Source organism: Mus caroli, chromosome 12, assembly GCF_900094665.2.
Source record: "Mus caroli chromosome 12, CAROLI_EIJ_v1.1, whole genome shotgun sequence".
NCBI lineage: Eukaryota > Metazoa > Chordata > Mammalia > Rodentia > Muridae > Mus > Mus caroli.
The window spans coordinates 52,477,074-52,491,652 of NC_034581.1; the positions used below are offsets into that span (position 1 = coordinate 52,477,074).

General features: G+C 39.9%; 1 protein-coding gene across 1 annotated transcript in view; it reads right to left on the reverse strand.

Annotated features, from left to right (window-relative positions):
• The window catches only part of Slc25a21 (solute carrier family 25 member 21), a 472,867-nt gene that overhangs the window by 204,903 nt on the left and 253,385 nt on the right, over positions 1-14,579 (reverse strand). The window contains exon 2 of the mRNA XM_021179180.2: positions 12,479-12,527. Coding sequence (XP_021034839.1) covers positions 12,479-12,527 — 49 coding nt within the window. The remainder of the gene's footprint in view (positions 1-12,478; positions 12,528-14,579) is intronic.

The window sequence follows — 14,579 nt, forward strand, 5'->3', positions numbered from 1 at the left end:
GCTCTTCTCTCCCCTGGTGCTTAGCTTTGCCCCCACGACTCCACTCAGTAGGACAAAAATTCATCATTTCTGGCTCTAGAAACATATATTTCCATATTAACTCGCAAACCGGAGAACCTGGTCTACAAGGTGAGCTTTCCCCTTCCACCTCTGCACACTTTGAGGACAGCATTCAGATAAATGAAATGAACAAGGCCACGGATGAGTGAGATGATTAACACTTTTTAGAAAGGAGATTCTTTACAGAACTGGGACACAAACCTACAAATATATATGCAGTTTACTCCTCCCCTACCCCGATGCAAACTGGAATCCTACTTGTGGGCCATTGTCAGCCCATTCTAAGAGAGGATGCTCTTATGAGGGAATCAGTGAACAGTTGTCCTTATCACCACAAAAGGACTTCTTCTTCCCATAGCACCTCATCCCAAAGCATGCTATAGAATTGCCTGTGCTATGGAATCCAGGAGCCATAGCCCCATGTGGCTATTGCAAGCTAGCTAATCTGTACTAAGATGTGAATCTACATGTGAAATGGGTTCCAGATTTAATGACCTAGTGTAGAAATGGATTGGAAATCATTTCATTCTATTGGTACGTTTTTAAGGCAATATTTTAAACATAGGTTTGGTAAGCTATGTTATTAATGTTAATTTTACCCTCTTTTGTTTATTTTCTTCAAATGTGGATCTTAGAAAACATACAAGTCATGAATGAGTCCTGCAGTTTATGTCCATATTCTGGCTCTGATTGGGATGAAGTTTCACATTTGGCCTCACATCGCAGAGCTCGTTTCTTATGCAACTCCAGCACCTCTGTCCTCTCTCCTGACTTAGTTCACCTACTTCTCATCTGAACACTCCCAAAAGAAACCTCCTTACCCCCATGTTAATGTCTGCAACTCTACCACAGGCTTGAAATGTTCCTGACTACCATGCCACTCCCTCTATTTCAATAGACTTCTATTTTCTGGCTCTTCCATGAAATCTTACATTTCTCAACAAAGATAATACATCTGCCTGTTACTAACTTTCTACATAGTCCAGAATGGTTACATAGCTGGCATTGCGATTTCTGATTATTAATGAATACTATTTTATTCTTTCATCTAACAGCACTCACTGGACACCTCCTGGAGGTCAGGTACTGTGATAGTCTTTGGGGATATGTAATAATGTCAGCACGCAGCTAAGATGATGTGTGGAATGTGTGGAATGACGTCAGTAGGAACATAAGCACTAAACCAATGCTCTCCTGCCCTCAGACCCAGGAGACTTCTCTGCTTGCAAACACCTTCTGTGGAAGGGTTTAAATGGAGTGCTCATATAACACGCTTTTTTCCGGCTTGGAACTTGAAACCACTTGACTCCATATTAAACGTTTCCCCTCTCCTATACTTTGTATATTGCCATATGTTTCCCTGGCTACCTTAAAAACTCCATTTTTCTTCACATTTCCCCTTTCTTTGCTAACCTAGAAGCAAACACAATACTTTGTGTGTGTGTGTGTGTGTGTGTGTGTGTGTGTGTGTGTGTGTGTGTGTGTATGTGCTACTCCGTGTGTCCAAGCCCATGTGTGTGCCTTTTGTGTGTGGCTCAATTATTTCCAGGATGATGTGGATGCTATTCTTGCTTCCAATTAGAGGAAACTGAGGCTCAGTCAAGCTCCTTAACTTAAGGAAACCAAACAAGTGATGAGTAAAGGAGTCAGGATTCAAACCCAGACAACCTTGCTCTAGAGCAGAAAGAGTACTTGAGCAGGAAGCAGCAGGGAGCCAATGAGGCTCTCACCCTGTGAAAGCACCGGCCCATAATGAAACCTGCTCAGAAAAAAGGAAATCTGAATGGATACAGGAAAAAGAACTATTATGGACTATCTACCTTAAACCCAGGAGAATAGAAAACTGTGGACCTTTGATTTTTCTAGTCTTCCAAGTGAAGAAATAGATTTTTCTACTATTTGTAGTCAGAGTCTTAGTGAAAGACTTTAAACACAATTATGCAGAGGTTATTGGAGTAGAAACAAAATTATAAGTCACTATAAAGGCCAATCTCTAGAGAGAATTTCAAAAGAGACCTTGACTCGATGCACCTGTAATGTGTTCATTACCTCAGTAAATATTCTTTGCTAAATTTCAGTGGGAACACCTCAAACAAACCTGTGGTCATTTGGATAGCCTCTGACCACGATGGTCTTTCTATACCTGAAGCCATACTTACCTTAAGCAGAACAAGTTGTTTCCTATATAAAGGAAGCAGTACAATGCCTGACCCTCTCGGTGGGGTTATAAAATATCATCTTTTTAGATGTAACATAAGTTTTGGTTCAATATGATTGGTTGGAAATGCATGCTTATTTTTGCATTTTTCGAAGCTTACTAAAATGAACCTGTGCAGATCTTTTACATGCTGTCTCTATGTGCACATGTGTATGAGTCTTGTGTTTGGATGACATTGTTTCTTTAGAGTCATCAACCACTCGGGTTCTTACACTCTTTCTACTCATTTCCATATAGATGCCTGAGCCTTAAAGGGGGGAGTTTGAAGACAATCCATTTAAGGCTGAGAGTCCTAGAGTTTCTCTCTCTGTACATTGTCTAGCTGTGGGTCTCTGTGTTAATCACCGTCTTCTCAGCTCCATGCCCCAGTGTAGGGGAATGCCAGGGCCAGGAAGTAGGAGTGGGTGGGTTGGTGAGCAGGGGGAAGGGGAAGAGGATAGGGGGCTTTCTAAAGGGAAACAAGGAAAGGGGAAACATTTGAAATGTAAAGAAAATATCTAATATTTAAAAAAGAAGGAAAAAATCACCATCTTCTCTAAGAATATGCTTCTCTTATGAGGGTTGAGCAATAGTCTGGTCTATGGATAAAGCAATATGTCACTATCAGTCATTTTATTGATATGTTCCTTTATGAGAATAATGGTAATAGATTTTCCCTAAGGGACCCTTGATCATTTTAACAGTGTCAAGAATGGGTTCTGTATCAACAAGTACCTTAAGTTCAAACAAGAAGTGATTGTTATGGGTCACACCCATAACATTTGTTTCATGATTGCACCATGACACAAATCTTGCATATCTTGTATGTGGGTCGCTGATGCAGGTCACAGGGTTTGTAGCTGGGTGATATGGTGATTATTTCTTTTCTTTGGAGGGACGCAATGTAACGCCCAGCACCATGGGTGTTAGTAGGAATGGAGCTTTTAGTCGCGCACTTTCAGCACCATGGGTGCTTTTAGTTGCACACTAGCTTGATTTCTGCAGGTTTAATGACATAAGTAAGCTGAAGCTCCAGTAGGGTCTTAACACCATCAGATCAACACAAATTCAAAACATACGAAGTCCCAGCAAGGGGAATGGGAAGTAGACCCAAAGTCTACCCCTGACAAAGAAAGTATTTACAATTGACACCTTCCAAGAAAGGGAAAACAAAACATTTTTTCCCAGTAGAGTGTCACTGGGTATATCAGCCACACTTTAGGGCAGACTCCATGCCCAGCAGTAATTGGCCAACACAAAACAGACTTCATGTTTTTGTATGTAGTTTTTGTTTGGCTTGGTGTTTTTGTCTTTTTGTTTATGTTGATTTCCTCTTTCTTTCTTCCTTTGTTTTTTTTTTTTGTTTGTTTGTTTTCTTTCTTGCTTTTTTAAAGAGACAGAGAGAAAGACTATAAAGATGGATGGGGGTGGGTAGGAAGGACCTTGGAGGATTTGGAGTGGCAATAATATCATATAGAGAAAATTATAAATTAAAGAAAGCTTAAAAAGTGACAGTGTACAAATTCTGGTTCTATTTGTTTAGATCTATCTCTTGATTTTTCTTCCTGTTCTAATGTAGAAGGAATGATCACTGCAAAGCTTCAGTACCTCCCAGGATACCATGACTCAACAAGATGGTACAGTGGTGGTGGGAAGCTGAAGGTGGTAAGAAGAAAGAACCCAGAGCCCTGGCCTTGTTCCTGTTGGCCTCAGGTAGAGGATGTGTTGGTGGCTCTTTCTCTTCTGAGGCTCCATCCATAATTACCGGGATGATGGTAACACCTCTTTGCTTTGTTTAGCCAATCTGGGGTTGTGGCTCTACTGTTAATCTCTGGGTTGCCTCACAGACTTTTGTTGGATCCTACACAGGTCTAGCATCTGAGTAACTAATTCCTTGCATTAAATTCCCTTTGTTTTGAATGCTCAGAGTGGGTGGATTCTCCTGCTTTGGCTCTGACTAATAAATATAGTTAGTAGGGGAATTACAAAATAAGTATAAACTCATAAGAACAAAGAGGACAGCAAGAAATAGCTATAGCTGTGTGATGTCAACACACTTTTGTACAACAGAAATGAAAAGAGGAATTGGATGGAGGTCAGCATGAGCAGAGCAGAGAGAGCTACACCCAAAGTACTCAAGGAGGGAGCCATCAGCAAAGGGCATTCGAAGCCCTTTGGAAAATATTGGAAAATCCGATACCATGGATGGCATTTAAATGTAATTGGGGGAAAATGAACTTTTGGGAAGTCTATAAATGTCTCCTTGCTCACTTAACTGAAGACCTAGCGGCTTACTCTCTGAAGATTGAACGGGGAAGAAACTTAAAGAAGCATCTTGGGAGAAATAAGAATTGGCAACAACCATGCAGAGGCTGAGGAATGAAAAGGAAAAGAAACCAACTGCAGGAGATCGGGTCATTGATCATCCCTTGGCTTGGCTATAAACAACTGCATTGACAAACAATGAAACAGACAATAAGTGATATTAATTGAGTGCATTTTTACCATGGAGGGTGAAGGGTATACGTATCATGAGTAATATTTAAAAATGATAACATAGGGCAGCATCCTGAATTAGTTCCTAAATCTCTTCTATTCTACCATCTCTGTCTCTGTAAGTTACTGGTGAAGCAACACTTGCACTGGCATGCAGGTGCATAATTCCAATGACCACCTTCATTGGATGTGACTTCTCTCCCCCCCGGTCTCCCTCCAAACCTCCTTCCCCCACTCACTCCTCTCCCCCTCTCTCTCTCTCTCTATCTGAGTCTCTTCTTGTAAGGATAGGAAGTATATTGAATTTATAGCCTCCCCAACTCTAATATAACTTCTCCAGGGCTAATTATATCCACAGAGACTCTGTTTCCAAAGGTTATCTTTGGAGATTCCACACAGGACATGAACTAGGGCAAAAGCATGATTGAAACCAATGTCAGGATGAGCAGAACATTTAGAAATGTGGGAGTGGATTTTAAAAGAAGCAGCTAAAGCCATCATGTTTTCACGTCTAAAAGGGGAACTAGTAAGTGTAAGTTGGTGATGTTTCTTTGCATACAGCTAGGAATGGACCTGAGTGTCTACAGCATCTTGATACCTTCATCCTCCCAATCAAATAGGATGATCGTACTTCTACTGCTGGTTGGCTACGTATGGTCAAATGAGTAGATATGAATCATAATTCTCAGCAGAAAGAGACCATAGGGCTCTCCACTTTCTGCCATGTACAATGGAAAGCACAGTGAAGTGGAGGTTCCGCCAGCCTGAATGACTTAAGCAAGCATCGTGCACCATTATTTCGTTCTAAATGGGTTCCATCTCCCAAATCCATGTGTGTAAATCCTGACTTCTCCAAGGTGTGAAGTGGTGGATCCTGGGAAGTGAGTAGTTGGAGGCCCTAGTGAATAGGGTTAGTGTCCCTATAACAGTGACTCCAGGTGGTATCTTTCTTCTTCTGCTATATGAGAACCAAATGAAAAGATGCTGTCTGTGAATGAGGAAAGAGGCCTCCTCCAGAGGACAGCTATGAAACCTGTAGAGAAAAGAAACTTGTAGAAGCCAGGTCCCATAACTGGACATTTTCTTTTGATTACAAGAATTCAGTTTATGGTATTTAATTACAGCAGCTGAAATGGACTATGGCATCTGTTCATATTGGACATGAGGTGGGGATTAGAAAAAGATTCTGTGCTGGAATCTCCTGTAATTCAGGCCTGTTAGAACCTAACCTGTCTTGGCTGACACAAGAGCATTATTTAAATTTGATACAATGAACACTTATTGTTTTGATGAATCAAAAAGTGAATGAGACTAACTTAGGAAATGAGACTGGAGGCCACTGAATGCTGGCTGTTGTGGCGGGCTGCGCTGTAATGGTGTGTTCTCTATGGGGAGCGACCTCTGCATTGTTACAGGCACTGGGCAGAAGGGCTCATGCCTACATTGTTCTCAGCATTTCTCCATTTCCCTTAGGTATTCTGGCTTGAAGATTGATGCACTGGTTAATCTTGACCTGTGGATATGGCTTACTTCCTGCCTGTGATATCTCATGTGCCGGAGGAAAGTCGGATAAAAGGGTTTACTTTACAGAACCTGGTCTTTCCTTTCTGACTTCCACTGTGTCTCATCCTTTCCTTGACTGAATGAAGAACAGAGGATGATAAACACCTCTTTCCTATTATTCGAAAATATTTTTCCTCTCTGTAAATAATTCTGTGTCCCTTGGTATGAATGTATTCCAATTTCAAACTGTTTCGTGCTGTAGTATGAATTGCCTTGGAGAACTCATTATAAAGAATGAGTACTTTAGGTTGTCCAAACTGGTTCTAGTGGATTGACGTCAGACTTTATCCTGTTGAAACATTCCGAATGCCGCATGCATCTGGTTGTGAATATATCTTAGTTGATGGTTTTTAAATTCCCAATATAAATAGTCATTCTATGTATAATTAATTTGTTTATTTTAGTACCTGGATGATGATTTTCACCTGTTTTTTTGTTGATATCAATTTTTTTATATAATCACGATCAGGAAATGTGGCCACACTGTGGTGAAAAAAAAAAATCATGCTAAAATAAACCTTTTGGAAGTTTTTTAATTGGTGAAAGACCCTTATACAAATGCCACCAGAGAATGAATGATCAGTACACATTTTGAAGCTGCCACTCTTATTAACTAAGAACTTGTTATATCTGAATTTAACCTGAGGGAATAACACATAATTTAAAATAAAGATATAATGTAATCCTCCAAATCCTTTACTTCCTATAACCTCCTAGGTTAGATTAAAAGTCGAAGTTTGGTGGGGGGTGGGGTGGGTATGGGGGACTTTTGGGATAGCATTGGAAATGTAAATGAGGAAAATACCTAAAAAAAAAAAAAAAGAAAGTTGAAGTTTGCCTAGGTTCAGTTACTGACTGTTGTAGCAAGAGTACCTCATGGTTAGATCTCTGTGCTTCTACTAGAGAAAAGAAATACAGTAATCTTAAAAAAAAAAAAAAAGAATGATAAGAGGAGGCTGCAGGATCTTACTATGCAGAGGGTGTTTCCAGAAACCTACATAGCTGGCTCATGATGGAGAAGAATCTTACTAAGATGTCCGACACACTGAAGCGAGAGATCGAGGAAGTACAAATTGACTGTGCTCTCACTGAGAAATATTTGGTTGACTTGAACCTGAATNGTAAAGACGAACAGGAGCAGACCAGCAACCATAAGACCCAACAACTTCAGGTTTTTTTAGGTTTTGCTGAAGTTATATGTTCTTGTTTGGTTTTCATGGTTGGATTTTGCTTTTATCTCTTTTTAGTAATTGTACTTTTAAAGCCTGTTTATTAAACATTGTATTTCTCATAATAAAAAAAAAAAGAAACTATCCACAGTCAGAATTAGACTAAATATCACAGCTGGCTTCAGCTTGCCTTTCAACAACACCAGTAAATTATTTTCCTGTGTTTATTTGCCATGCTGTTGAGAAAAAAATTAATGTTGTGTCTCACTTCCAAACTAATTCAGGAGAGCTACAGAGATGGAAGATGGAAATCTTCCTATTCTATCCTTAACTCAAGAAGTATAGTTTTCATAATATCCAACTTAAGGTAACATGGAGGTAACTTGAATTAGCTCCAAATTACTGAAACATCTATATTTAGGCATGTGTTTTATATATTCAAAAAGATACACGTTTGGTTTCCAATAGGCCTATCAAATAGGTCAATTGCCATCAAACTCAAATGGTTCTTTGCTAACTACTTTTACATTAATTGACACAAAATAGAGTTATCTGAAAGGAGAGAACCTCAATTGAGAAAATGCATTCGTAATATCTGGCTGCAGGACATTTTTGTGACTAGAGATTGAAGGGGGAGGGCCTGTCCATTATGGTTGGTGTTTTCCCTAAGCCTCTGTTCTTTACGAAAGTTAACAGAACAAGCCATGATTAGAAAGTCAGAAAGCACACACCTCCATGGCACCTGCATCAACTCCTGCTTCCCAGTTCCTGACCTGTTTCATTTCCTATCCTTCATCCAATGATGGACTGCAATATAGAAACATAAGCCAAATAAAACCTTTCCTCAAGTTGAAAATAAAAAGAAGGCATTCTAACTGAAAACGTTGTCAGTAAATGTTTCCAAAAGATAACTTTGAGAGTCTTCATGCACAAACCACATGCATTCACGAGGTTTCTATGTAGTGTTCCAATTTTCTAATTTTTTCTTTCCTTTTTTTAATTAGATATTTTCTTCATTTACATTTCCAATGCTATCCCAAAAGTCCCCCATGCCCCCCCCCACTCACCCCCTCTCACTTCTTGGCCCTGGCATTCCCCTGTACTTAGGCATATAAAGTTTGCAAGACCAATGGGCCTCTCTTTCCAATGATGGCTGACCAGGCCATCTTCTGATACATATGCAGCTAGAGACACGAGCTCCAGGGGAAGGGGGGGTTACTGGTTAGTTCATATTGTTGTTCCACCTATAGGGTTGCAGACCCCTTTAGCTCCTTTAGGTACTCTCTCTAGCTCCTCCATTGGGGGCCCTGTGCTCCATCCAATAGCTGACTGTGAGCATCCACTTATGTGTTTGCTAGGCCCCTGCATAGTCTCACAAGAGACAGCTATCTTTGGGTCCTTTCAGCAAAATCTTGCTAGTGTATGCAATGGTGTCAGNGTTTGGNNGNTGATTATGGGATGGATCCCTGGATATGGCAGTCTCTAGATGGTCCATCCTTTCGTCTCAGCTCCAAACTTTGTCTCTGTAACTCTTTCCATGGGTGTTTTGTTCCCAATTCTATGAAGGGGAAAAGTGTCCACACTTTGGTCTTTGTTCTTCTTGAGTTTCATGTGTTTTACAAATTTTCCTTTCTAATTTTTAATTCCCAAAACACTTTAAGTCATGTCTTACACTTTAAGAAAGGAACTCATCTCTTACAGACCATAACAGTGAAGAGCCCAGCAATTTTATCTGTTTCTGCCCATTGGCTATGTTGTTAGTAGCTGAGTGGTTAAGTCCTATAAGTCTCACATAGTCCATTTCACTTGCAAAAGAAGTTCTACATATATTATTAAGCTTAGGCTGTAAATAGGGTGTTCATTCGGTATAACTTCTGCTATCACACAGGTAAACTGTCATTTATCATTCAACTCTTTTGGGACACCTGCAATGGTGGTGCTATCCTTCTCTCTTCAAGATAAGCAATGGAACGTAACCAATCCCAATTAATAATTGTTATTTTTATAAGAATATTGATATATGGCAAAGAACATGTAAGGCACAAGTCACTTGGTAAATGTATTTCAAGCAATGTATAATTCAAATCCAGCCAAAGGAAACGTGGTAACTCTTGAGGTTTATGTCGATGAGACTCTTCATAGAATTGGAGACTCTTAAAAGTATGTTTATCCTGGAACCTGCAGTATGATACTGAGCATTCACTGTTGAGTGGATGATTGAAGACCGTAGGAATGATGGAATGATCATAATTTTAGTGTCATGCATTAATTAGATTGTTCTTATTTCTCTAAGCTTAAGGAAACTCTGCTTTATAAAAAGAAAATCTATACTCAGCAAGACTAGCAGTAACATCTTGGTGCTTCATAGATGGTTAGAGGAATCTAAGGGGAAAATATCAGTAGGTTTTGCTTTCTCTTTCAACCCCCCCCCCCCCAGGAGATGGTGTAGAGGTCAATGTCCCTCATTTGGGTATAATCTGTGATTTGTTCTCATTTAATATCTTGAAGCTATTGATTGTTTGCATTCTGCCCAAACTCAAACCACCAATGTAGTAACATCTAAACGCTGACTCTGGGAGGTGATAGGTTCGCATGGAGTCACCGTGACAGAATCAAGGACTACACAAGGAAAATAAGAGACTACAGAGCTTCTCTGCCCGAGAGTGCCATGTTTTCGAACTGGAAAAGAGGGCTTGCAGTAAGAATGGAGAGGGTCCCAACCTTGATCTTGAACTTCCTAGCTTCCCAACATATGGGAACTAAATGGCTTTTGGTTAATCTCTGATATTATTTTCATGTAAAAATCACTTTCTCCTGTTTTCATCATCAACCACTCTTAAAGTCTGGCCAGATGGCTCAGTGAGTGAGGACACTTGTTACCAGGGCTGATGACATGACTCTGATTTATGGACTTGACAGAGTGGAAAGAGAACTCAATCCCATAAGTTGTTCACTGAGTCCAATAACTGTGTCTAAAGAGTGTGCCATGGAATGCACATGACAAGCACACGCACACACACATTTACACACATACACATTCATTAAATCAATCCATCCCTTATACAACCACCAAACCCAGACACTATTGTGGATGCCAACAAGAGCTTGCTGACAGGAGCCTGATATAGCTGTCTCCTAAGAGGCTCTGCCAGTGCCTGACAAATACAGAAGTGGATGCTCACAGCCATCCACTGGACTAAGAACAGGATCCCCAATGAAGGAGCTGGAGAAAGGACTCAATGAGCTGAAGGGGTTTGCAGCTCCATAGGAGGAACAACATTATGAACTAACCAGTAATACCAGAGTTCCCTGGTATTACTACCAACAAAAGAAAACACATGGTGGGACTCGTGTGTCTCCAGCTGTATATGTAGCAAAGGATGACCTCGTCAGTCATCAATGGGAGGAGAGGCCCTTGGTCCTGTGAAGGTTCTATGCCCCAATATAGGGGAATGCCAGGGACAGGAAGCAGGAGTGTGTGGGTTGAGGAGTAGGGGGAGGGGAAATGGGATAGTGGGTTTTCGGAGGGGAAACCAGGGAAGAGGATAACATTTGAAATGTAATAAAGAATATATCTAAGAAAAAAGAGTTAAGAAAATTTAAATTAAGAGGCATCTTTAGGTAAATTAAATATAATATCCATCAAATGACCAATCTGACTCACCAAGTAATTCCTAACCAAGGAAGCAATGATTTGTTCAACCACAGAATTAGTGTTGTAACATTTGCTAGGAGGCTACAACATAAGCTGGTGTTGTTCTTAGCGTTAGCAATCAGGCACGTCCATGGACAGCTAAATGTGACCCCACAACAATCAGACATCTTTACAGCCAGCTTTCTAGGGATCCAGCGACTAGACTTGTCAGCTCTAGTTGCCTAAGAGGTGACACTGTCACTCCTGTTGCATGTCCTGCACATATGCCAGTGTCCCAATAAAAATTACATTCTCCCTGCCCCAACTCTCTGCTTTCCTTTCTCACAGAGGCTGCCTCGGTATCACCTACCCCAATAAACCTCCCACTTGAACAGGGTTTTATCAGGGGCTTAGCCCTATCACTTAGGTTTTATATGATGCAAATATAGGGAAATATTTATTATACACTAAAATCTTGTCATTTCAAAAAAAAAGGTGAATGAATAATTTAGCCAGATTTTAAACTTATAAACTTATAAAAATTTCCTCCCCCAGAAAAAAGTTTACCAATTGGTTATTCAAAACATAAACACAAGTGACATTATGCGGGGGTGGGGGATGACCAATAATAATAAAAGAAAAAAGAGTCCCTGAATTTGAAAGTGAACACATGAGGAATGTATATATGGAAGAGTTTGGAGGGAGAAAGTAAAGGGGAAATGACATATTACAAGTCAAAAAAAAAAAATTAAAGACTTCTGTGCCCCCCATCCCTGCCTCTACTGTGGTCAGATTAAACTGTACAGTTTTGTTATTTTTGGTTTTGCCTTTTATATTGTTTTTCTTCCTGGTAGATAGGTTCAATACAATGACCTAGGTTTTCTCCTTCCTAGAGCATCTTCATGGAAATGCAGCATTCTGCATTGGCACAGAGTTATAGGAATAAATTCTTTAGATGTCATTTACAAAGCTCACCTGAAATAAAAATGCTGACTATTAGACATCAATCTATTATGTACAATGCCAAATGAAAAGCTGCTGTCATCGTTCTTTAGATAACATTAAGTTTTTACACCAATTTGATGAATTAGCCTCATGGAGCAGTGTATCACAAATCATACCTTCCAACTGGCCTGTGACAGCAGAAAGCGCTGTGTACCCTCCAACGACCTTTCACCAAAGATGCTTCTCACTGTTCACATTTTATCTGTCAAGTGGTACTTTCTTTGAAAAGCAAATTTAGATGCCATTATAGGGAGAAGCTACCGGCCTGGGACAAGTTCTAGCATTTAGTGTTCTGACAGATCTTAACTTGGCTATCAGCCAAGGTCAATAAAACTTGTTCATGCAAAACCTTACCTGGTTTTCACCACATCGAGAGGATGCATCAGGCAAATTTCTACAAGACCTGAAAGATAATAAAGAAAATGTCAATGAACACACAGACACCTAGTGATTCCTAAAAATTAAGATTACAACAAAGATTTTAGGTGGAGGTGGAATGGATCTCAGGGAGAAGGGGGGTGGTGGGGAGCTGGGAAGGAGGAAGGGAGGGAGGGGAAATTGTGGTCGGGATGCATTGTATGATAGAAGAATCTATTTTCAGTTATTAAAAAAAATTTAGAACACTGGACAGAACAGCTACTAGAAGTCGCTAGTTATCAAATAATTTATTTCAATGGGATAAAGATGTGATCAAGTATTTCTTTTAACTCTGGCAGGGAGGTGGGGAAACACATAATCACACAAAATTACAAATAATTAAACAGAAATTCTGTATCCCAACCCAGGAGCAGGGAAGTCTAAGGAGAAGCGGGAAGAAAGGGGAGGAGTCAGAGATCTCCCACTGACTTGGCACAACCTAAGGCTTAGGTCTAACATCCACAAAATAAAGATGACTATGACTCTTACTTGATAAAGCAGGTATTAGATACCATTAGCTTAATAAAGGAAATATATCAAATTGACAATGTGTATGAGAATCTTATAGACAAGATGATTGACGCTGGAGTATGCGAGATTAAGTAATTTTCCTAAGCTGCCACAGATTGCAAAGCTTTTGTTCAGTGTGTGCGCGTGCGTGTGTGTGTGTGTGTGTGTGTGTGTGTGTGTGTGTGTGTGTGCGCGTGTACCTACAGGCACAAATATTATAGAGTGTATGTGGAGGTTAGAGAACAATCTACAAGAGCCAGTTTTCTCTTTCCACTATGTCGGTTGTAATCCAACCTAGTTCTTCAGGCTTTGGCCCCACCACGCTGAGCTGTATTCCTGGTTCAGTTTCTGATAAGAAACTAAACAAACAAACAAAAACAAAAACAAAAAAACTAATGCCTCTCGGGGTTAAATGACTCCTCCCTAGAGGTATCAGGGAATTCTGACTGATTCTTATTTCCAGATGAATGTAAATTCTTAAGCAAATCTGGATGTGTGGAGTAAGAACAAGTTGTCCAGCTGCACCAATACTTTCTTAACTAATTGATCTTTGGTAATAAAGATAAATTCTTACATGTCTATACATATAAACTCTCTATAAATACATTCCTGTGTATAAATATGGGATGGGTTGGGAATCTAAATCACAGCCAAACTCAAATTGACTTAGTTTGCAAATGTGGTAGATGTACGTGGCATAAGAAGCTACCTACAAATACTATAATTTTATGTGGCCTCTGGGAAAATGAGCTTCATATTTATAACCTTTACTTATACAGAGACTGGCAATGCGTACCAGCACTAAGCTGTACATGCCCATGATAACATATGCTAAATGGTCATCATTACACAGAAGTGCCGAGTGAACTGACTGATGTGATTATTGTTACTGTAATGCTTATAAATATTACAGCTAGTTTTATGGGTGCTAAGCTGTAAAACTACTTAAGCCCCTACTGTTGGATACATTAATAAGCTGATAATTTATAAACTAGCAGTTTCTCTGGAAGACAAAACTTTTCTATAGTTTCATCTGCAAGAAGCTATGTGTTCTCCTAGTGGGTAATGGTTAGGACCATGGGCTTTTAACAAACATGGTTTCCCAAAGAAGAGAAAGACACAAAGAAGCAGGGCTGGCTGGGCTCTGAGGAACAGCAACCAAGCCTCTGGAGCAAGCCTTTATCTTTATTAAGAAAGTTGAATCACTCAAGAAAGCACTGGTGCATCTTGTCATGTTCCCATACAATTATCCTCGCTTAGAACTTTACATTCATCTGGAAGAATGAAGTAACCAGAATTGTTTCCCTGGTTCCTCTAAGGAACAGTCATTTTCCATGAGGTTATCAGTTCCCTATCAGTAAATGGAAAGAGTACGTGGTCCAGAATAAATTCAAGATCTAAAACTCTGTGCCCCCTTATTCTTAAATTCAACAAACGCCCATTTAACATACATTTCAAAATTGAGGTTTGCTAATTAGCATAAAGCCAGAGTCCAGTGAACAAAATTGTCCCTGGAAACTCAACCTTC